Genomic DNA, 25883 nt, shown 5'->3' with positions numbered 1-25883 from the left:
AATCTTAATATTCAAATGCTAAAAATGTAAAAAAAGAGCGTATATCGATTAAAAAAAAGAAAGAAAAAAAAATAACCCTAATAGGTCATCTTCAACATTAATCGGTTAGTAATATATAAAAATATGAAATCGGAATAAACCCGGTAGAAAAAAGAGAGCTTTAATCGTATATAAGAAATACATATGAACCGTATCAAAAAAGAACCCAAACGTCAATCTATAACAGATCCAAATCTATAGGCTAGATTACTTTGATCAGCCCGATCAAATGTCATTGTTCCAGGAAACCTTGAGCATCCGCTGGCGATTTAAACAGCCGAAAAGATCCATCTTGAAGGGTGACTCTCAGGTGTGCTGGAAACAGCAACGCTTGCTTGTAGCCTTTCTGGTGAAAATTCGACATAACCGATCTGAAAGCCAGCCTAGCCCGTAGTACTTCGGGGCTATAGTCCTCCAGAATGCGAAAATTAAAATTTTGATAGGTTATCATACCTTTTTTACGAGCCGCACGAATCAGTCGTTCTTTGATGTGAGGATAATGGATCCTGAGAATTATGTGCCGTGGTTTCAGACTTGAATCTGCCCGATATCTAGAGACTCTGTGAGCCCGATCGATTAATGGGGGGTTATCCAGGACTTCTTCGCCCAGGACATCCACTAGAAATTTGGAGAAGAAAACGGTCAGATCACCGCTTTCAAATTTTTCCAGGATTCCAATTAACCGAAGATTTTGTCTTCGAGAACGATTTTCCAAATCAGTAATTTTAGCTTTATAGCGATCCATCTGTTGGATCGTCGAAGTTTGCTCTTCTTGCATTTTTTCGATTATACGATCCTTCTTACGAGCAGCTTCTTCAAGAACCAAAATGCTTGCATGTTGTTCATTTGATTCCCGTGAAAGGGTCAGGAACTTTTCTTCGAGTGATCTCAAACGATTGTCATACTGTGCGAATCTTCCAAGTAATTTTTTCTCCAATTCATCAAATCTAGCGTCTATAAACTTCACAACAACTTCTAAAGTTAACGGTTCTTTCGTCTGTTTCGGTTCTTTTGCTCTAGACATTTCAGCGGGTTGAGAGTAATTCAAATAGTTTTTAAAAAAATTCTATATGTTTAGACCCCTTTAAAATAAGTTTAAGGGGTGTTTGTAGGTTAAAAAAAAACGTAAAAGGTTTGGAGCAAAGCCTAGATGCGGTTTACTCCATGAGCGCCATCTTGAGACTCTCAAGTCCCTTATTTAACCTGTCTCAGTGCGGTGGTCTCTAGGACCCAGCGGAGTTCTGAATCTGTGTTTCTGTTCACGAAAATAATCACGATTGAAAATAAAGTGGAAATAACAAAGCGACCTCTTCCGACTTACTTGGTAAGAGAACTTCCATGTTTTTTCGATCCTGATCCACGATAAACCTACGCACGTCCTCCCGTATACTTTAAATCATCTCTAGATTACTTATAATACCTAATACAATGTAAATGCTATGTAAATAGTTGTTATACTGCGATGTTTAGGGACTAATGACAAGAAAAAAAGTCTATACATGCTCGAACAACAAGTGCTGGAAGAGCACTTACGGGTTTTCTCGATTCGCAATTGGTTGAATTCGCGGATAAGGAGGGCCGACTGTATTGTCAATATTAAACCAGTGCGCGGTGCAAAAAAGGTTGGTGACCTCTGTCATAAGGAACCCTGACTGAACATGCACAGTTCTGTTCTTTGCCATTAGGTGGTGCTAGTCACATGTTATGCAATTCAAATGGAGAAAAAAGTACTGCTGTATTAGAAACATAAGAAAACCTACAACACAATACAGGCCGCTTGGCCCTCAAAGCTGTGCCGAACATGTCCTTACCTGAGAAATTACCTAGGGCTACCCATAGCCCTCTATTTTTCTGAGCTCCATATACCTGTCCAGGAGTCTGTTAAAGGACCCTATCATATCCACCTCCACCACCGTCACCAGAAACCCATTGCACGTACTCACCACTCTCTGCGTTTTAAAAAAAAACCCAACAACTTACCCCTGATATCTCCTCTGTACCTGCTTCTAAGCATCTTAAAACTGTGCCCTCTCATGCTAGCCATTTCAGCCCTGGGAAAAAGCCTCTGACTATCCACACAATCAATGCCTCTCGTTATCTTGTACATCTCTAACAGGTCACCTCTCATCCTCTGTCGCTCCAAGGAGAAAAGGCCAAGTTCACTCAACCTATTCTCATAAGGTATGCTCACCAATCCAGGCAACATCCTTATAAATCTCCTCTGCACCCTTTCTATAGTGAGGCGACCAGAACTGAGCACAGTACTCCAAGTGGGGTCTGACCAAGGTCCTGTATGGCTGCAACATTACCTCTTGGCTCCTAAACTCAAGCCATGATTGATGAAGGCTAATGCACCGTATGATTTCTTAACCACAGAGTCAACCTGCGCACCAGCCTTGAGTGTCCTATGGACTCAGACCCCAAGAACCCTCTGATCCTCCACACTGCCAAGAGTCTTACCATTAATATTATATTCTGTCATCATATTTGACCTACCAAAATAAACCACCTCACACTAATCTGGGTTGAACTCCATCTGCCACTTCTCAGCCCATTTTTGCATCCTATCAATGTCCCACTGTAACCTCTGACAGCCCTCCACACTATCCACAACACCTCCAACCTTTGTGTCATCAGCAAAATTACTAACCCATCCCTCTACTTCCTCATCCAGGTCATTTATAAAAATCACGAAGAGTAGGGAGTCCCAGAACAGATCCCTGAGGCACATCACTGGTGACCGACCTCCATGCAGAATATGACCCATCTGCAACCACTCTTTGCCTTCTGTGGGCAAACCAGTTCAGGATCCACAAAGCAATTTCCCCTTAGATCCCATGCCACCTTACTCTGAATAAGCTTTGCATGGGGTACCTTGTCAAATGCCTTGCTGAAATCCATATACACTACATCTTCTGCTCTACCATTAATTTAGTTAATGCACAGATAGGAACAGTACTTCCAATTCATTGCCAAGTCTAGTTTAAGTTGACTGTAGTGGGTGTACATGTAACATTTGAAAGTAAAGTCACTAGAAAATAAAGGAACATAATCCATTTGAACCCAATGTGGGTTTTATTTGCAATAGTGGAAAGGTAGGCATTAATTGACATCGAAAAGCTGGATGGTGGTGAGCCAGTACAGTTTTCTCTCAATACAGCTGACTTGGGCTTGTGGTATTCAGATTCAATGATGGTGAAGTGTGCAACTTGGACTTCCCATACTCCTGTTTCCTTTGTTCTTGGTGGCTGAGGCTAGCAATTTTACAGGTGCGGTCAGAATACCTTAAGTATTTCAGGGCATTCTGTAGATTGTACATATTGTAGCTGCTTTGCACAAGTGATGGAGGGAATGCCAGATAAGGCTGGTGAATGGGGTACCAATTGAACAGGTAGGTTTTTTTGGATGATACTGAGCTTGTGTTGTTGAAGCTGTGCTCATCCAAATGTAGGGAAAATACTGTATCAAGCTTCTGATGTGTACTTTGAAGATGTGGAAGGATTTTGGAGTGGTGAGTTAAGTCAGTCACTTGCTATAAGATACTTAGTCTCTGACTTTTCATGTCATAATATTTATGTTCAAATTACATTTATTATCAAAGTATGTTTACGTTATACAGCCTTAAGATTCATCTCCTTACAGGCAGCCACAAACCCAGAAGAACCCATAAAAAAGACTGTCAAAATACTAAATGTGCAGAGAAACAAATCAAATCATGCAAACAATAAACATAACCAAATTGTGTTCTGAACTGAATTTACAGCACTAACTGACTTGAACTTAACTGGCTAATATTAGTTGAGTTTCAACTGGATGGTGGTGGCAGAACATCCTCCAGAGATCATACTGTTGAATATCAAGGGTATACAGTTAGGTCAGTGGTCCCCAACCACCGGGCCGTGAAGTTATTAATGAATATGATATAGTTGGGATCACAGAGACATGGCTCCAGGGTGACCAAGGATGGGAGCTCAACATCCAGGGATATTCAATATTCAGGAGGGATAGACAGGAAAGAAAAGGAACAGTAGTTATAATGGGTGACTTCAATCTACATATAGATTGGGTGAACCAAATTGGTAAGGGTGGTGAGGAAGAGGATTTTTTGGAATGGATGCGGGATGGTTTTCTGAACCAACATGTCGAAGAACCAACTAGAGAGCAGGCCATTCTAGATTGGGTATTGAGCAATGAGGAAGGGTTAGTTAGCAATCTTGTCGTGCGAGGCCCCTTGGGTAAGAGTGACCATAATATGGTGGAATTCTTCATTAAGATGGAGAGTGACATAGTTAATTCAGAAACAAAGGTTCTGAACTTAAAGAAGGGTAACTTTGAAGGTATGAGACGTGAATTAGCTAAGATAGACTGGCAAATGATACTTAAAGGGTTGACGGTGGATATGCAATGGCAAGCATTTAAAGATCGAATGGATGAACTACAACAATTGTTCATCCCAGTTTGGCAAAAGAATAAACCAGGGAAGGTAGTGCACCCGTGGCTGACAAGGGAAATTAGGAATAGTATCAAGTCCAAAGAAGAAATATATAAATTAGCAAAAAAAAGCGGCACACCTGAGGACTGGGAGAAATTCAGAGACCAGCAAAGGACAAAGGGCTTAATTAGGAAAGGGAAAAAAGATTATGAGAGAAAGTTGGCAGGGAACATAAAAACTGACTGTAAAAGCTTTTATAGATAACGTGAAAAGAAAAAGATTGGTCAAGTCAAATATAGGTCCTTTACAGTCAGAAACAGGTGAATTGATCATAGGGAACAAAGACATGGCAGACCAATTGAATAACTACTTTGGTTCTGTCTTCACTAAGGAGGACCTAAATAATCTTCCGGAAATAGTAAGGGACCGAGGGTCTAGTGAGATGGAGGAACTGAGGGAAATACATGTTAGTAGGGAAGTGGTGTGAGGTAAATTGAAGGGATTAAAGGCAGATAAATCCCCAGGGCCAGATGGTCTGCATCCCAGAGTGCTTAAGGAAGTAGCCCAAGAAATAGTGGATGCATTAGTGATAATTTTTCAAAACTCCTTAGATTCTGGATTAGTTCCTGAGGATTGGAGGGTGACTAATGTAACCCCGCTTTTTAAAAAAAGGAGGGAGAGAGAAACCAGGGAATTATAGACCGGTTAGTCTGACATCGGTGGTGGGGAAAATGCTAGAGTCGGTTATCAAAGATGTGATAACAGCACATTTGGAAAGAGGTGAAATCATCGGACAAAGTCAACATGGATTTGTGAAAGGAAAATCATGTCTGACGAATCTTATAGAATTTTTTGAAGATGTAATTAGTAGAGTGGATAGGGGAGAGCCAGTGGATGTGGTATATTTAGATTTTCAAAAGGCTTTTGACACGGTCCCACACAGGAGATTAGTGTGCAAACTTAAAGCACACGGTATTGGGGGTATGGTATTGAGGTGGATAGAGAATTGGTTGGCAGACAGGAAGCAAAGAGTGGGAGTAAACGGGACCTTTACAGAATGGCAGGCAGTGACTAGTGGGGTACCGCAAGGCTCAGTGCTGGGAGCCCAGTTGTTTACAATATATATTAATGATTTAGACGAGGGAATTAAATGCAGCATCTCCAAGTTTGCGGATGACATGAAGCTGGGCGGTGGTGTTAGCTGTGAGGAGGATGCTGAGAAGATGCGGGGTGACTTGGATAGGTTAGGTGAGTGAGCAAATTCTGGCAGATGCAATTTAATGTGGATAAATGTGAGGTTATTCACTTTGGTTGCAAGAACAGGAAAACAGATTATTATCTGAATGGTGGCCAATTAGGAAAAGGGGAGATGCAACGAGACCTGGGTGTCATTGTACACCAGTCATTGAAGGTGGGCATGCAGGTACAGCAGGCGGTGAAAAAGGCAAATGGTATGTTGGCATTCATAGCAAAAGGATTTGAGTACAGGAGCAGGGAGGTTCTACTGCAGTTGTACAAGGCCTTGGTGAGACCGCACCTAGAATATTGTGTGCAGTTTTGGTCCCCTAATCTGAGGAAAGACATTCTTGCCATAGAGGGAGTACAGAGAAGGTTCACCAGATTGATTCCTGGGATGGCAGGACTTTCATATGAAGAAAGACTGGATCGACTAGGCTTATACTCACTGGAATTTAGAAGATTGAGGGGGGATCTTATTGAAACGTATAAAATTCTAAAGGGATTGGACAGGCTAGATGCAGGAAGATTGTTTCCGATGTTGGGGAAGTGCAGAACGAGGGGTCACAGTTTAAGGATAAAGGGGAAGCCTTTTAGGACCGAGATGAGGAAAAACTTCTTCACACAGAGAGTGATGAATCTGTGGAATTCTCTGCCACAGGAAACAGTTGAGGTCGGTTCATTGGCTATATTTAAGAGGAAGTTAGATTTGGCCCTTGGGGAGAGAAAACAGGTACAGGGTTCTGAGTTGGACAATCAGCCATGATCATACTGAATGGCGGTGCAGGCTCGAAGGGCCGAATGGCCTACTCCTGCAACTATTTTCTATGTTTCTATGCGAAGAAACGATATGATTTGGCGATATGAAACGATATGAGTCAGCTGCACCTTTCCTCATTCCCTGTCACGCCCACTGTTGAACTTGAACGCACATGAGGTCATTACCCACACAAGGTTATTACCCGTGGCCTCGGGTAACCAGTCGCCTTGTGCAGCCGGCGAGAAGTGCCATTGCTACTGGTATGGAGCGCGGACAAATGGACACCTGTTTAGCACACCGAATGTTCGTGGGGAACCCGGTGCTAAAATATTCTCAGATGACTTAATTCGGGCTCAGGGTTTCATAAGTAGCAGAGCAGCTACCTCGCTGCTATCTAGTGAAAGTCATCCCTCGAGCCACCGATAGATCCTACCTACCTACAAGTGGGGGGTGGGGGGCAAGCGTGCGCCCTGTCACACTCCTCGCTCGGTCGGTCACTTCTCTCTGTACTGTGACCGCCGCGGCCCCGGTATGGGGACCTCCAGCCCTTACCTTGTCCTCTCACTGGTGTGTTGCAATGATTTTATATGTTCATACGAGGAAAATATGCGCTGTGTGTTTAAGATCCATATATTACTTTAAAATGTTATGATGCTATTGACATATGAGTTATAATTGACTTATAACTATATTCATGCGAGGAAAATATGCACTATGTGTTTAATATTAAATTCGTTAGATGAACCCTTTTAGAAACAAAATTGAGTGTATTAGCCACTTATAAGTGACTTATAGTTGACTTATCACCTATAATATAGGTCCTATATTCTGGTCATGATTAACACCCCCCCGCCACCCCCGTCGGCTGGTCCGCAAGAATATTGTCAATATTAAACCAGTCTGTGGTGCAAAAAAGATTGGTTACCCCTGAGTAGGTGCTTTCTTGTTAGAAATTGCCCTACTTTGGCACTTTGCCGGCATAGGTGTGACTTCCCTTTGTTACCACAAGTCAGAATTTTGACAAGGACTGATGCAAACAGGTGATGACTGTTTCATTTTCTGAGGAGTTTTATATATTTTATTTTTTCATTTAGTGATACAGTATATCCAGTATATCTGTGTGTGTCTGCGTTTTGTGTGTGTGTGTAGAGATAGATGTAGAGTTATTCTCTAATAGTCAGCAAATATCCGCACTTCAGATGAAACATGATTATTTGATGTGATTGATTTTAATAAGGTACTCAAGGGATTTTAAAGGATAATATATCCTTGAGCTGGGATAGCCAGAAGCAGGGAGCATAGTGTCAATCATTCAGAACAGAGATCAATATATTGTCCAAATGATAGAGAAGGAGGCCACTTCAGCATATCAAGTCTACATTGGCTCAAACACAGTCCTGTCTTCTACTTTTCTGCCCACTATCCCATTAACTGCAGATTCCACCAATCATGCATAATGGGGACGATTTATAGTGGGCAATTAACTGACCAACCCCTCACATGTCCTTGCGGTGTAGAAGCAAAATGGGGCAGCTGGGAAATATCCATGTGACCACAGGAAGAATATCCAAACTCCGAACAGTTGCATTCAATTGCTATATTGCAGGGAGATGAATGGAGTTGATAGTGAGAAAACAGTACTGAGAGAAATATCAGTTTCTATATGCCCCCGATGGCCTCCAGCTGCACCTCACTACTAATACTTTGTTCCTACTTTCAAATTTGCTGTAGAAAGCTTCAGTGGTATCTGAAGATAGAAATTCATTAATGGTGTCAGCTAACATGGTCAGAGTTTTTGGTTATAGATTGGTTTTACAGAATTAGAGCTGTGGAAGGCTGAAGTTGGTCTTGTCGTTAAGGTGAGGTAGAAGACAATGTGAGGGGTGATGTACAGTGATGTGCAAAAGTTTAGGCACCCCAGTCAAAATTTCTGTTACTGTGAATAGCTAAGCGAGTAAAAGATGATCTGATTTCCAAAAGGCATAAAGTTAGAGATGATACATTTCTTTAATGTTTTAAGCAGGATTACTTTTTTTTATTTCCAGCTGTTACAGTTTCAAAATAACAAAAAAGGAAAAGGGCCTGAAGCAAAAGTTTGGCCACCCTGCATGGTCAATACTTAGTAATACCAGGAGTCTTTAAACGCTTGTTTGGGGGACTTTCACCCATTCTTCCTTGCAAAAGGCTTCTAGTGCTGTGAGATTCTTGGGCCGTCTTGCATGCACTGCTCTTTTGAGGTCTATCCACAGATTTTCGATGATGTTTAGGTCGGGAGACTGGGAGGGCCATGGCAAAACCTTCAGCTTGCACCTCTTGTGGTAGTCCATAGTGGACTTTGAGGTGTGTTTCGGATCATTATCTTGTTGTAGAAGCCATCCTCTTTACATCTTCAGCTTTTTTACAAATGGTGTGATGTTTGCTTCCAGAATTTGCTGGTACTTGCAGCCAAAAAGTTCTATTTTAACCTCATCGGTCCACAGGACTTGTTTCCAAAATGCATCAGGCTTGTTTAGATGTTCCTTTGCAAACTTCTGATGCTGAATTTTGGCCACAATAAGCAAAGGTATGTTTGGAGAAAAAAGGGTGCAGAATTTCATGAAAAGAACACCTCTCCAACTGTTAAGCACAGGGGTGGATCGATCATGCTTCGGGCTTGTGTTGCAGCCAGTGGCACGGGGAACATTTCACTGGTAGAGGGAAGAATGAATTCAATTAAATACCAGCAAATTCTGGAAGCAAACATCACACCGTCTGTGAAAATGCTGACGATGAAAAGAGGATGGCTTCTATAACAAGATAATGATTCTAAACACACCTCAAAATCCACAATGGACTACCACAAGAGGTGCAAGCTGAAGGTTTTGCCATGGCCCTCCCAGTTTCCCGACCTAAACATCATCGAGAATCTGTGGATAGACCTCAAAAGAGCAGCGCATGCAAGATGGCCCAAGAATCTCACAGAACTAGATACCTTTTGCAAGGAAGAATGGGCAAAAATCTCCCAAACGAAATGAAAGACTCTTAGCTGGCTACAAAAAGCGTTTACAAGCTGTAATACTTACCAAAGGGAGTGTTACCAAGTATTGACCATGCAGGGTGGCCAAACTTTTGCTTAAGGCCCTTTTCCTATTTTGTTATTTTGAAACAGTAAAAACTGGAAATAAAAAAAGTAATCTTGCTTAAAACATGGAAGAAATGTGTCATCTTTAACTTTATGCCTTTTGGAAATCAGGTAATCTTTTACTCGCTTGGCTATTCACAGTAAAGGAAATTTTGACCAGGGGTGCCCAAACTTTTGCATACCACTGTATATGGATTACTTTTGTGTTTTTATTTGTTGAATTTGGCCTGAGTATGGAAAGTCTATTGCGGTTTTGCAGGGGAGCATAAGCCAGAAGTTTTTCTCTTTATATAAAGTTCATTAAATGTAACTAAACAATATAGTTAATGTAACATAAAGCACTAAAAGGGATGTATTTAAAGTAAATGCAAAAGAATTCAATACAACATAACATGCACTGATACAGCCTTTAAGCTGTAATGATCTTGACTTTAACATTTAAAAGTAACTTCACATTGCATGTATTTTCCTTTAAACTTTGAATGCAATATACCCCGGTGGTAATTTGTATGGTAGTTAGTGTGAAAGTGATCAACACTGTCTGCAGTTCCATTGCATGTTGTCAAATACAATGGATTTTGGTTAATTGGAGCACATTGAGACAAGTACATTTTGGCCCAATTAAGTGGCTGCTGCTGTATTGGCCAGTTTCATGGAAATGGTTAACAAGGTATAAAAAAAAGACAAACTACTATTTAACTGGTAACAAATTATATATTTAAATGAAATCATCATCACAATCTTTATGTGCCGTGTCATATGACATAGGTGATCATGTTCTTGGCAAATTTTTTACAGAAGTGGTTTGCCATTGCTGCCTTCTGGGCAGTGTCTTTACAAGATGGGTGACCAGCAACCATTATCAATACTTAATGAAATACAGAACAAATTAGAACATAACCAAAATTGCTACAGTACTATAAAACTGTATTAGTTCCTAATAGATATAAATGGAGTAATTACGGTAATCCTGAGTACGTTGTTTTGTTCTTGCGATTGATTGTAGATGATCAAAATCAGTGCAGACACCTAGTGCAGATAATGGGCTACCTTCAAACAATGTTTTCAGAGATTGCATCCTTCAAATCTTTATTTTCATTGTAACAATCAAGATAATTGTCGATACTTTCAAATTCTTCATAGTTCCTAACTTGAAGTAGCGAAGTTGTTTCATTTACACTCACGATAGTTTCAGGCATTTCCAAGCAGTGAGGAAAACCATTCTGAACTACCTTACTGCTTATTATTCGCCAACTATCAGTGACCAGAATCACTGTGTTTTTTTAACACAAACACGTGCAAGTGATGCTATTTATAAACTGTTCATTCAAAGCACCATGTAGTGTCTAACGGCCATAAGGTGTGTGCGTCTGTTGTTAGAAACTGTTTGGCAACAGTCTCCTGTCCCAGTTAAGTGACATAGTGTCCCAAAAAAACAAACTGAATCCCAGATATTTTCTCAATGTATTTTTGTTCTTTAAGAGTTGTCCCAAATAAGCGTCTGTCCCAATTAACTGATGCCCCAATTAACCAGAATGCAAAATAATCCATTGTTTAAAAAAGTCAAAAAAATACAAAACCTGTGACAGTTGATGTAACTGTTACCTTTATAGTACTATTGTGTTTGCTATGTGCATGTTTGTCCATGACTTGGCATGTAAAGTGCTGCTATATATCACATTTGCCCCTTTTTCTTTAATTTGCTCAATTAGATGGGGTGGCAGAGAAGTTTAAGTTGTGCCTATGTTTTTAGGATTGAGGGAAAGTAAGCAGCATCCATTTTCCTATATGCTGTACATATAATTCAAGGCTGTTTAGAACGCTCACTGTTCTGCTTTATGTTGCTGTAGGTCCGGGGCCGTGACAAACACATCAACAACCTGAAGAGGAAGTGTCAGAAGGAGGCAGAACAAAACAGAGAGAAACAACAACGGGTTGAAACTTTGGAGCGGTACCTGGCAGACTTGCCCACTCTGGATGATTATCAGAAGCAAAGCCGACAGGTGGGACAACCATAGGCTCCTGGCAAATTAAGAGCTTTCATTCAAAATTGAGAAATTCTGCAGATGCTGCATATCTTGAGCAACACACAAAAAATGCTGGAAGAACTCAACAAGTCAGGCAGTATCTGTAGTGGGGAATAAATAGTCAATGTTTTGGGCCAAGACTCTTCATCAGGACTGGAAAGGAAAAAGGGGCCCATTCTTTCCTGATGAAGGGTTTCAGCACGAAGCATAGATGCAACCTGACTTTTTGAGTTCCTCCAGCTTTCATTCACAGTTGAGTTGTACAAAATTGGGTGATGAGCACAGAAATAACACACTGTAAGATATACTGTTTTCATGTGATAACATAGTTCTTTCTTATGGGGAATTGAGGAGGTGATAGATAGGAGCTACATAGACCATAAGACATAGGAGCAGAATTAGGCCATCTGGCTCATTGAGTCTGCTTCGCCATTCAAACATGGCTGATCCTTTTATTTTTCCTCCTCAACCCCAATTCCCAGCCTTCTCCCCGTAACCATTGATGTCTTGTCCAATCAAGAACCTATCAATCTCTGCTTTAAATACACTCAATGACCTGGCCTCCACAGCTGCACGTGGCAACAAATCCACTATAGGGAGATAGTCAAACCTAAGTTGCAGGAGGCAAGTATCTGGGTGACTGTAAGGAGAGAGAGAAAGAAAATGGGCTGCCAGTACAGAGTATCCCTGTGGCCAGTTCCTCAATAATGACCATACCGCTTTGGATATCGTTAAGAAGGGATGACTGACCAGGAGGAGCCGCAGCGACTGGGTCTCTGGCATTGAGACTGGTCTTAAGGTTCAGAAATGGAAGGGGAGATGAGGATTGCAGTAGTGATAGGGGATTCCATAGTAGACATGAGATGCTGTGGATGTGAAAGAGTCACTAGACAGTATGTTTTCTCCCGGGCGCCGGGGGCAGGGACATTTCAGATTGGGTCCACGGCATTCTAAAAGGGCAGGATAAGCAGCCAGAAGTCCTGGTACATACTGGCACCAATGACAAGGGTAGTCAAAGGTAGTAGGTCCTGAAGAGAGAATTTAAGGAGCTAGGTAGAAAGCTGAAAATCAGGACCTCCAGAGCAGTGATCTTTGGATTGCTGCCTGTACCATGCACCAATGAGGGTAGGAATAGGAGGATTTGACAGATGAACGTGTGGCTGAGACGCTGGTGCAAGGGGCAGGGCTTCAGATTTCTGGATCATTGGGATCACTTCTGGGGAAGGTATGACCTCTACAAAAGGGACTGGTTGCACCTGAACCCAAGGGGGGACAAATATTCTTGTGGGCAGGTTTGCTAGAACTGTTGGGGAGGGTTTAAGCTAACTTGGCAGGGGGATGGGAACCAGAGAGATGGGGCTGAGGATGGTTCAGTTAGCGTACAACTAAGTACAGTGTGCAGTGAGTTTGAGAGGAACGACAGGCATATGATGGGGCAAAATTGCATTCAGTGGGATGTTCAAGTATAACATGGGTGCAAAATAGAAAAGGGTGATGAATATTGAACTGGCGGTGTTATATTTGATTACACATAGTACATGGAATAAGGTAGATGATCTTGCAGTCCAGTTAGTAATGAGCAGGTATGACGGACGTTGTGGGCATCACTGACTCATGGCTGAAAGAAGTTGGTAGTTGGGAGCTCAACATCCAGGGATATAAATGGTATTAAAAGGATAGACAGGTAGGCAGAGGGAGTGGGGTGGCTCAGTTGGCTTAAAAAAAAGAAATCAAATCCTTAGAAAGAGGTGACGTGATCGGAAATGTAGAATTCTTGTGGGTAGAGTTAAGAAAATGCAAAGATAAAAAAAACCCTGATGGAAGTTATATACAGGCCACCGAACAGTAGCCAGGATGTAGGCTACGTATTACATCGGGAGACAGAAAAAGTATGTCAAAAGGGCAATGTTACAATAATCATGGGGATATCAATATGGAGATGGATTGGGAAAATCAGGTTGGTGCTGATTTTCAATCCCGAGAGAGAATTTGTAGAATTCTTTTCTACAAGATGGTTTTTTAGAGCAGCTTGTGATTGGGCCTACTAGGGGAAAGACTGTTCTGAATTGGGTGTTGTGTAATGACCCAGATTTGATTAGGGAGCTTAAGTAAAGGAACCCTTAAGAGACAGTGATCATAATATAATAGACTTCAGCCTGCATTTTGAGAGGGAAGAGCTTAAATCAGATGTATCAGTGATACAGTGGAGTAAAATGAATTATAGAGGCGTGAGAGAGGAGCTTGCCAAAGCTGATTGGAAGTGGACTATAGCAGGGATGACAGCAAAAGAGTTGGAGTTTCTGAGAAATTCGGATGCACAGTGTAGATACATCCCAAAGAAGATGTGTTCTAAAGACAGGATAACACAAGTATGGTTGACAAGTGAAGTCAAAAACAACATAAATGAGAGGGCGTATAGTAAAGTAAAAATTAATGGGAAGTTAGAGAATTGAGCAACTTTTAAAAACTAACTGAAGGCAACTATAAAAAAACTAGGGAGGGAAAAGTTGAAATACGGAGGTAAGCTAGCCAACAATATCAAAGTGGATACCATAATTTTTTTTTCAGATGTATAGAGAGTAAAAGAGGGAAGAATATATATTGGACTGCTGGAAAATGATGCTGAGCGGTAGTAATGGGGGCAAGGAAATGGCGAACGAACTAAATAAGTATTTTGCATCAGTCTTCATTGTGGAAGACACAAGTAGTATGCTGGAAGTTCCAGAGTGTCAGGGAGCAGAAGTGAGTGCAGTTGCTATTACTAGGGAGAAGGTGCTTGAGAAACTGAAAAGTCTGAAGAAGGTGGACAAGTCACCTGGACCAGGTGGACTACACCCCAGGGTTTTGAAAGAGGCAGCTGAAGAGTTTGTGGAGGCTTTAATAATGAACTTTCGGGAATCACTAGATTCTGGCTTTGTTCTGGAGGACTGAACAATTGCAAATGTTGCTTCACTCTTCAAGAAGGGAGGGAGGCAGAAAAAAGGAAATTGAAGGTCAGTTAGCCTGAGCTGTGGTTGGGAAGATGTTCTGGTTGATTGTTAAGGATGAGTTCTCAGGGTACTTGGAGGCACATGGTAAAATTGGTTAAAGGCAGGAATCTGATAGAGGAGGAGAGAGGACCACAGGAGAAAGGGGCTACCAAGGGGAAAGGGTCTTGGGGAAACTGAAAGGTCTGAAGGTAAGTCACCCGAACCAGATGGTATGCACACCAGGGTTCTGAAAGAGGTGGCTGAAGAGATTGTGGAGGCATTAGTAATGATCTTTTAAGAATCAATTATTTCTGGCATTGTTCCAGATGAATGGAAAATTGCAAATGTCACTCCTCTCCAAGAAGGAGAGAGGCCAAAGAAAGGAAATTATAGTCTGACCACAGTAATTGGGAAGATATTCAGGGCTTGTAAGGTTATGGGGCGAGCAGGAGAAACTGATTGAGAGAGAAAATGGATCAGCCATGACGAAATGGTGGAGAAGACTTGATGGTCCGAATGGCTTAACTTTGCTCCTATCTCTTATTGTCTTGTGGTAATAGGTATAATGAATGATGTGATGAATAATGCCCTATTACACTTCCAAGAGAGGAACTTGCAATTAATTCTCCAGGTTTCCAGGCTGTCATTACTCTGCTGATTAGCACTTTTCTTGGTGTTGCCATTGTCCTTCAGAAGAAATGTGTTGATTTATAAAGTATAATTGTAACAAAGTAAAGAGATGATGAGATGCTGAACTAATACATGCTTCTGTTTCCCAGACTTGTCTTAGGAGCATGTGAGCTTTGGCCTTTGTGCAGTAACAGAATTGAGGGTCAGGTTCTTGATGACACTCGTAGTTTGTTTTAAATCTTGTGTTAGATGATTGAGCTTGATTAATTGCTCAAATTTAAAGTCTGCAGGAAGGAAATATGTTTTTTTAAGGTTTCAGGTTGCATTTATGAGTGGTGTTTCACAGCCTGTGTACAATGGGCAATTATTTATATGTAGGCTTTATTTTGGAACATTATGATACACTTTGGATGTATCTCCTCTGTCCAGTTGCCTCTGGCTACGGTATAAAAATGGCAAAATGCACTGAATTGCAAGTTAACTCAGTGGAGTACACTCCCGTACTGAACACTGGTCCATAATACTCTTCTAGACTTTTAGTAGGCAGTAATGTAGGGCTCTGTATTTGACAGAGATCCACACACAGAAAAGATGCTCAAAAAAATTTCTCAACTCCTGGCAATTCACTCACTATCTGACATACTGTTTGATGGTACATCTAGTGAATGGACAGCACAATCTGTAGCCATGAAAAACGTGTCCAAGGAATTTTGTTCTATAAATGCTGTTGATACATATATTAGTTCTACATCCTTTACCTTTATCAGAATCCTGCCTTTACCAATAAAATGCAGCCTTTATTTGCACTTAAGTTAAATATGCTGTTTTGTTTGATTTTTGACTCTGTCCTGAATTAACTAATGTTTGGGCATTGGCATCCTTGGGCTGACGAAGGGGGTATTTGTGCAGGTATGATACCAGTGTGTGCACTTGTGACATTATGAATTAAATATTGTGTTTTACAGCTGAAGGACTCAGAGATGAAAGTTGAAGTGCTGCAGAGCACAGTACAGGATTTAGAGGCCAAACTTGGAGAAGCTCATGCGCATTGCAAGGAAAAAGACACCATTCTGGAAAATCAAAAGCAGAAGGAGATGGAGCTGGTCTCCACAGTCCACAGGTAATGTAGTATGCTGGCTGTCTCTTGCTTATATTGTTCTGGTGACCCCTTTGGGGGGGGGGGGGGGGTTCATTCAGAAATAGGTCTGTGGCCTGAAATGGGCCATGTTCCACTTACTATTCTGCGATCATTTTGTCAGTATTCTGCAGGATAATACTGGAAAACTTGGCATTGTTGAGTAAGATAATCTTCTGCAGAAGCCATTCAATGTTTCTCTTAAGCTACCTATTGTGAATTTCTAGTATTTATATTGTCTCTATTTAGGCAAATATCTGAAAGTTCTGAAAAGCACAGGAAAGAACTGCAAAATCAAAGTTTGTGTATAGTTAAAGCATCAGGTTACAGGGAGAAGGCAGAAGAATAGGAATGAGAGGGATAATAATCAGTCATGATCGAATGGCAGAGCAGTCTCGACTGATCTCAAAGGTGCAGGATAGACACAAGAGCAATTATGGGAATCATATATAGACCTCCAAGTAGTAACCAAGATGTGGGGCTGAAATTACAAAGGGAGCTGGAAAAGGCCTGTAATAAAGGTAATGACACAATTGTAATGGACTTCAATATGCAGGGGAATTGGGAAAATCAGGTTGGTGTTGGATCGCAAGAGAGGGAATTTGTTGAATGCCTATGATTGCCTAGCCCTGCCATTTGAGAACAACTTCTTCTGTGGGACATATCTATCCTGTGCCTTGTGAACTATTTCCAGAAACTTCAGCCACCTCTGTTCTGCCATCATCCCCACCAGAATTTTCATCCAATCCACCTGGGCAAGCTCCTCTCTCATGCCTCTGTAGTCTCCTTTATTCCTTTGCGATACTGGTATATGTGACTTATGTTTCTTCCTCTCTAATTGCAGTATGAATTCATTTTGAGAGGACTAAAATTTAAGAACAAGGATATGATGCTGAGGCATTGGATGGTTTGCATTTGGAGTATTGTAAAGCAGTTTTTGGTTCCTTATCTAAGAAAAGACATGCTGGCATTGGAGAAGGTCCAGAGGAGGTTCACAAGAATCATTCCTGGAACGAAAGAGATACTGTATGAGGAGTGTTTGATGGCTTTGGGCCTGTACTCACTAGAGTTTAGAAGAATGAAGGGGATTCACATTGAAACCTGTCGAATATTGCAAGGTCTAGACAGGGTGGACTTGGAGAGGATGCTTCCTGTAATGGGTGAGTCTACAACCAGAGGGCACAGCATCAGAACAAAGATGAAAAGGGATTTCTTTAGCCAGAGAGTAGTGAATCTGTGGAATTCATCCTCACAGACAGCTCTGGAGGACAAGTCATTGGGTATATTTAAAGCAGAGGTTGATAGGTTCTTGATTAGCTGGTGTGTCATGGAGTACGGGGAGAAGGCAGGAGAATGGGTTGAGAGGCATGTCCTGAATAGAATAATATAGACTGAAAATTTTGCAGCAGCAACAAAATTCTGTCAATGCCCTTTGTTAGGAATTATTCTGTCATCTGTTTCTATGGACAAAAATACTTTCATGCTAATATATTGTCAGTTTACCAGTCAGATTAAGATTCATCTATCATATACATCAAAAACAGTGAAGTGCTTTGTTTGCATAAACAACCAGCACAACCTAAGGATGTGCTGGGGTGGGGGTGCAGCACACGTTCTGACCCTAACATAGCATACCCACAGTGTTCAGCAGAACAACATTAGCAACAAAAGAAAATACAAACAGCAAAATAAGCCTGTTTCCTCCCACCCACCCACTCGCACACACAGACAAGACCTCCAACGTCATCTTGATCAAATCAAATAAGAACCTTAATATTCTGCTGAATGTGAAAGCTCTATTTCAAAGCTTTCATGGCACAAATAAAAACTAATTTGCCGCAGTTTATGAAATCAGTATTTTTTTAGTCCTGTTGATGCGGACTGGGTATCAAATGCTGTTTCTCTTTTATATTTTTGATTTCTATTAGAGAACTAGCTTTTTTACAACAATTTTTGTTTCACCTTCTAAATTATTGGTGCTATCCTGTAATTTGTCAGTTTTTAGAAACTCTTCAGATTCTGATTTTTAAATTGATTTCTGGTCTTCTATGTTCAGATATTCCTGAAAGAAATGCCAACATCATTAGTCTGATTTGTTTTGTTTGGATTGATTTGTCTTCTTCCCTGCCATTCCTTATTCCTGCCCCATCACCAACACTCACATTTATGGACTCTCAAGGAGTAAGCCTGTTTCCCAGTATCTCTCTGAGATTTCCTCCTTTCTCCATTCTGGAGAATCCTCCCATGCTTGTAGTCCAGCTGCACAGGCTTTTGTCACTGCTCTGAGAGTGCTAATAGCAGATGTAATCTATTGATGGAAAGGTCAGGAGATTCAAATGGATTGCTGAGTTCTATTGAATGTTGTGCATAGCAGCAGAGCTCATGCTAGTTTGGTGCAAGGCTTATCAGAGTATTGGTACACCAGTGCAAATGCATGTCTGATTAAATTCCAGTCTGAAAGCCCATAGATGCTGGCAACTGCTAGAACTGATGGGGCACATAGAAGCTTACAATTGTGAGCAGAATGTTATTTGTCATAGTTTGTGTGTCAGTCTTCCAGCCAAAGCAAGCCAATGCCTTCTCATACCTGTGAATACTGCCCGTAGCACCAATTTCAATGTCAATATGATTCCGAAGATTGAAATCAGTTGTTATTAATTGTGACTCTTTATAGCCCTTGGATTGTTCTGAGGAAAGCTGTTAACCCTGGCTCAATAACATTGTTATATTGATACAGGCCATCTCAAATGACCACATGCTCTTGCTGATTATTTGCTGTTGTAGAAGAATCACCAGTAGACTTTTTACCGTGTGCAAATGTGAACATCTGTGATGATTATATTTCTGTGCCAACTCCCCTTCATGTTTGATGTTAACCTGAAGTTGGTCAATATGAATTCATGCAATGCTGTTCTCTTCCCTTAAGCCTTCAAGAGAAAGTTGCAAAATGCCTGGAGGATGGTGTTCGGTTACCTATCTTGGATGTAGAAAAGTTGAAGTGTGAGAGCAACAACCTCAAAGGAGATTATGAACGAGCCATAAAGGTGAGCATTCAGTGTTTCACCAACAGGTTGCCTGGAGTTTTATTTTTACAAATCCATAGTTAACTTCAAAGCAATGGCATTAATAATCATGATAGATAAAGACACTGACAGGCACATAGGATATTTTAGCTGTGACTGAAACATAGCTTGGCGTAGAGCAAGACTGACAATTACAGATGTTTTAAAAAGATGGAATATTCAGTATTGGGGAAATAACAACTTTGGGTAAATAAATCAACTGTGTGAAATACTGATACATTTGAAAGATCATAATATAGTGCAATACGAGTTAAAGTTTTTTTTAAAAAGTGCAAAAACACAGGGTGTGTAGTACCCTTGTAGGGCAGTCAAGTATCTTACAAGTGCTAAAACAGTATGGTAGTTAGTAGTGCCCCTGATATTAAGTGGGATATGGATAATGTCACAGATATAGATGTGGCCTCTAGATAACAAAATGCACCAGGTATAAATTAAGCAATTTTTTAAAAAAAAAACAAAGGAAGCTTGTGTGAGACACTGAAATCTTACTACAGTGGAAAACCAAATTAAATATATGAAGCCGCGAATGAAAATACCTGTACAAGGGAAATTAAGCCTGGAGAAGGTGACAGCAAGAAAAAAAGGGAAATAAAAAGAAATCCAAATAAGTTTTAGAATTAGGAGTTTCCAAAAGATAATATACAGTTGGAGTCAGAAAATGTGGATAAGTGTCTGTACAGAAAAGGTAGGTAATAATGTAGTTTTAGATAAATAGGAAGTGATGAATAGGATAGACATAGTAAGGAAGGTAATATTAATGGGCTTAGCATTTTGAAAGTAGAATATCACGCAATGCAAATGAAATAAATTGCACAGCCTTTTACAAAAAAACAAACTAGTAGAATTAGGGTTCCACTCACATTTTTTGAAAGTCCCTGGAAACAAAAGTAAAGCTATAATATTGGATCTAATGGATTGAATGACAGCAAATTTTTGTGCCCTTGTTTACAAATGGAGGGAGAGATAAACTATCATTGTGTCAGTTAGTTTAACTTCAGTGATGGGCCAATTATTGGAATTGGTACCAATGGACACTTGAAGCTTTCTTTTAAAACAGGGCTTCCCAATCTCTCATGCCATAGACCAATACCATTAAGCAAAGGATCAGTGGACCCCAGGTTGGAAACCCCTATTTTAAAAAGACGGATGAGTTGCAGACTGATAGGATTGATTTGATGAAGGAAGGTTGAGTGTGACTAACTTGATTAAACTATTTTGAAGCTGAAAGAAGGATTTGGCTTTCCACAGTGCCTATCTTCTATGTCTCTATCTGATCCAAGTTCTATATCCTTGAAGGTGTTTGTATTTTATTTACAATTATAGATTTAAGCCTGATCGTATTTTTGGTCAGTTTTGCATGAATGTCTTATTCAAGAGGTTGTGAAATCAGTCTGGGGAAAATGTAGTCTTATTCAAAAAGAGAAACTTTTCCCATGCCATCTGCTCAGTGTGTTTTCTTAGCAAAGGAAAGATATTTGTTGTTGTCTGACCTAGAGGTTATGGGATCATAGAATTTTTTTATACTTAGGTTATAATATTATTTAGCTCCCTTAAAGAGTTACCCACTCTTCATTCCTCTACACTGGTCTTTTAATTTAATATTCACTTATCTTTTAGAAGCTAATTTCAGCTTCTGCTCTCGCTATTGTTTCTGACTAATTTAGTTTATTAAAATTTCGTTGTTAAATTGAACAGTTTCATCAGATCTCTATGAGCTTTGTTCTTCTGAAGAATCAGTTTCTCTAGTGTCTGACTATAAATGAAATCACATCCCAAGATTATTTTAGTAAAATTGCTTCATTAATTTCTGCACATTCTGTCACAGTTAGTAAACTGGGTCATTTAGAATAGACTATATGATTCTAATTGCAGCCTAACTGGTGCTGTTTGGTTTAGCATTACCTCCAAGATAATATATTCATGACCCACTTGTAAAATGAGGGATTATGGAATTATTGGCAAGCTTTCATTTTCAAAATTTGTGTATCTGAGCATTTGAAACTCTGCTTTTGAATTCCTCTTAGTATTGCCGTTTAAGGTGGGGCTGCTTGGTAGAAGAAATCATTCTCATTTCCTACATTTCTTCAATGTAATTTTCAGCCTTTGTTTATGTTTGTGTCTTTGTTTGCATGTTTTGTTGTTCTTCCTTCTGGTTTGTCATGGACTCAAAGTTCAAAGTGCAAGTATTTTCAGAGTATGTATATCATTCGCAACCTGGAGATTTGTCTTTGTGCAGGCAGCCACAAAACAAAGAAACACAGTAGGATCTATGAAAATCTCCACACACCAAAGACAGTCAAACATCCAGTGTGCGAAATGAAGAACAAATTGTACAAATAGACAGACAGACATACTTTGTTGATCCCGAGGGAAATTGGGTTTTGTTACAGCCGCACCAACCAAGAATAGTGTAGAAATATAGCAATATAAAACCATAAATAATTAAATAATAGTAAGTTAATCATGCCAAGTGGAAATAAGTCCAGGGCCAGACTATTGGCTCAGGGTGTCTGACACTCCGAGGGAGGAGTTGTAAAGTTTGATGGCCACAGGCAGGAATGACTTCCTATGATGCTCAGTGTTGCATCTCGGTGGAATGAGTCTCTGGCTGAATGTACTCCTGTGCCTAACCAGTACATTATGGAGTGGATGGGAGACATTGTCCAAGATGGCATGCAACTTGGACAGTAACCTCTTTTCAGACACCACCGTCAGAGAGTCTAGTTCCACCCCCACAACATCACTGGCCTTACGAATGAGTTTGTTGATTCTGTTGGTGTCTGCTACCCTCAGCCTGCTGCTCCAGCACACAACAGCAAACATGATAGCACTGGCCACCACAGACTCTTAGAACATCCTCAGCATCGTTCGGCAGATGTTAAAGGACCTCAGTCTCCTCAGGAAATAGAGATGGCTCTGACCCTTCTTGTAGACAGCCTCAGTGTTCTTTGACCAGTCCAGTTTATTGTCCATTCGTATCCCCAGGTATTTGTAATCCTCCACCATGTCCACACAGACCCCTTGGATGGAAACAGGTGCCTTAGCCCTCCTCAGGTCCACCACCAGCTCCTTAATCTTTTCACATTAAGCTGCAGATGATTCTGCTCGCACCATGTGACAAGCAATTGCCAAGTAAACAAATAACACAGAGCAGGAACCATCGAGACCATTGCCACAGAGCCAGGTTCAATGCTGAGGCAAGTGCAGCCAGTCAGGACTCCTGCACCTCGTACCTGATGGTGGGGATGAGAACAAGGGTGGATGAGTCAAGTGGAGGCAGACAGGGCAGGCTCAGGTGGGGAATCCTGACTGACACAGAGCAGTGAGCTGAACACCAGTTCCTTCTCTGCCCTTGGCTTCAAAGCCTTAACCTTTTTAATCTGGCTTGGCAAATAAATCAGCTCGTTATTTGCTCTCGGGCCCAGGCCACACTGCTTCAATCTGGCCCGAGGTCCACTCTTATCAATGATTGACATAGCCGTAACTGCATTCTTGAGAATCCAGTTCACCAAATCCTCTAGGATACAGCAAAAGCGCCAGATCATTCAGATGCATAACTTCCAAAGGGAAATTACAAGCTGTAGATTGCAGTGATCTTAGTTCAGAAAATGTATGTTTAGTAGTCAGTAGTTTTGTTAGCTGCCTATATCACCAGTGCCATCTTCAATTTGACCTGCTTTCGTTATTTGGTATTTTCGATGTAAAGCAGATCCACTACTGAAATCCAAATATATCATCTGGCACACATCCTCTTTCCCATTCTATTTATTTTGAAATAAAGACCTTATGGACATGTTCTACCCCTTAGGTTTTCTTTCCACTGGAGCTTAAAACAGATTTGTTTTCCTATGGTTTGCTGTTTTCTGCATCTTGATTGTTTATCTGCAAAATGACAACTTCACCTAAACAAGCATCACCACCGTTCTCTCTTTTAGTTTGTTCTAAGCAGCCATATAGTTGAAAAATGATAGTGATTGGACTATTCTTAAATAGAAACTACAAAACAATTCAAGCATGATCAGTGTTAGATAGCTGGGTTATGTCCAAAGAAAAATTGGTTATTTGCTTAGCATAGTGCAAGGGTGTTTATTAGGTGCGTCAAAAATCCCAGAAAATTTAGAGAAAATAGTGAAAACTGCCAATGTTTACAAAATGATACCTACCGGAAAACACAATAATAGCTTTGTACTTACTTGTGTCTAGTTTGAACTCCTGTGAGCTCTTCTCTCTCCCTTACTGAAGGTGATCAGCTTTTTTAAAAAAAATCCTAGGATGTAATATTTTTAATTACTAACAAAGTTAACTTAAGACTACATGTGAATTAGAATATGATGCTTGACACAATGTAGTTACAATCATATTACAAAATAAACAGAAATATCTACATTAAATACAGTATACAAACAACATTTTCATATCCCCGCTACTAAAGAAATAGAATATTTCACCAGTATGGTGTGAAAGACACCATAAAGCCAACCTGAGCGCATCAGCCCAGTTTAGGACCCATTATGAGAATATACTGGGAAAGACCTTGAAGAGTATGCACTCAGCGCAACAACAGCAGAATGACAAGGCAATGTTTGAGTGTATATGAATGTGTGTGTGTGTAATGAGAGTGTTTACTGAGTGCAGTCCATCACATTCAAACTGAAGTTTTACTAAAGCTTGCATAATTAAGAGAACCAACTAACCTTCTGACTCAAGATTAGAGTTATATTGAACTTGGACAGTTCCCCCCCCGCCCCCATGTAGCATTTGAGGTTTATTGCATTATCTTTTCCCCATTTGTTTAAGTAAGCTGTTAAGCAGGAAGAGCTGTTTTAGGTTGGCTGACATTTGTTCTTGCCCCTTTGAAGTTAGGAGTCATAAATCAAATTTATGCATATCTCAATGAAAGAAAATAATTTTGTATTTATAGTGCAGATTGTTCACTTCTCTTACCCCCACCAACCCACCGTCACTCTCTGATCCCACTTCCCTGGTTATTAGCAGCCCCTGATGATTACATCTGATATGCAGTACAAATTAATTTTAGCAATAATTTTCTGCAAAATAGGCCAATGCTTTATTCTATCATTTTGTAACTTTTGCAGATGAACTTGGAATGTAAGAAGGAAAGGCTTTAATTTTCTGTATTTTCACAAAGGCTCTGTGACTAGTGCAAATTTACTTTAAATAATTCATGATGTGGCTTCCTTGGCTATAGGAGAGAGCCTCAGAGTAGGGGGGCATTCTTTTAGAATAGAGATGAGGCAAAATTTCTTTAGCAGAGAGTGGTGATGCTGGAATTCTTTGCCACAGGCAGCTGTGGAGGCCAATGTTTCTGTATATTTAAGGCAGAGGTTGATAGATTCTTGATTGGTCAGGGTATGAAGAGATACAGGGAGAAGACGGATTCAGGCTGAGAGGAAAATTGGATCAGTCATGATGAAATGATGGAGCAGACTCGATAGGCCAAATAGCCTAATTCTGCTCCTATATCTTCTGGTCTATATAGCCACTTGATTGGACACCTATGCTGTAAAGGTTTACCCATTAATTATACAATGGATATATGGAATGGGTACAGTCTCATTAGTGGCAGAGTTCATGAGGAGTGGACCGATGGGTTTGAGTAGATTTTAGAGGTAAAACAAAGAAAAGGGATCCTTAGGAAGGCATTTCCAAAAAGTGACAGGATTAGATGTCTTTGACCCTGGATTGAAAGGAGGCTGGACTGCTGAGACAGAAGAAGATAGATGAAGTTTTAAAATCATACTAAGTTAAAATATGGAAATATGTCATTACGTAGCTGTTTGTCTTCCACAGAAATAAATAGTTCTACTCATATATGCCCATTCTACTCTAATATGTTTCTCAATTTTTTTTTCCTGTTTTCTGATCTAATCTTGAGTGAAAAAGGATCTTGTGCTTTCTTGTCGCTCTTCCAGGTATTGATTTTAACTGAAGTTTTGATGACAAAGGATCTGATCTTCGTCAGGGACGATGCCAAGGCATGTCTAGTCCAGTGATATTTATTACCTCGTTGTCTGTTTCTCCTGATAGGTTAGTCCTCATCTCATTAAATTTCAGCAGTCCCGTTTTGTTTACAATCGAATTCCAGTTCTTTCTTAGAGCAAGACCTTCGTCTTTGTTAAAATTCTTTTCTTCTAGTTTTATTTCAATGGTTTCCTTCACCAGGCAGTTCCAAAAGCTATTAGCATGGAACAGTAGTCTTGTGCTATCTAAGTCAATCTTATGGCCATTGCAAATCTGCTACTGCCGATATCTCTGGGTAATCCAAACCGATTTCCACTGTGCGTCCCATCTGGCTGATATACGCTAACAACAGGGAGTCGTCTGTCATTACTGCCCGTCTTTCCTATATTTCCACGGTTTCTGAAAGGATTGCTAGGATCCTAAAGAGGTACTGCATTAATACCATCCACAAACTCGCAAGGAAGCTTAA

The 25883-nt window shown here is 40.4% G+C and overlaps 1 protein-coding gene across 5 annotated transcripts in view; it reads left to right on the top strand.

Moving 5' to 3' along the window:
- The window catches only part of cep85 (centrosomal protein 85), a 131630-nt gene that overhangs the window by 64943 nt on the left and 40804 nt on the right, over nt 1-25883 (top strand). For all 5 annotated transcript variants that reach the window (XM_073034579.1, XM_073034573.1, XM_073034577.1 and 2 more), the window contains 3 exons: nt 11439-11591; nt 16180-16334; nt 19276-19393. In XM_073034579.1, coding sequence (XP_072890680.1) covers nt 11439-11591; nt 16180-16334; nt 19276-19393 — 426 coding nt within the window. The remainder of the gene's footprint in view (nt 1-11438; nt 11592-16179; nt 16335-19275; nt 19394-25883) is intronic.

This window comes from Hemitrygon akajei, chromosome 32 (genome assembly GCF_048418815.1).
Source record: "Hemitrygon akajei chromosome 32, sHemAka1.3, whole genome shotgun sequence".
Taxonomy (NCBI): domain Eukaryota; kingdom Metazoa; phylum Chordata; class Chondrichthyes; order Myliobatiformes; family Dasyatidae; genus Hemitrygon; species Hemitrygon akajei.
This window is presented reverse-complemented; position numbering and strand designations above follow the sequence as displayed.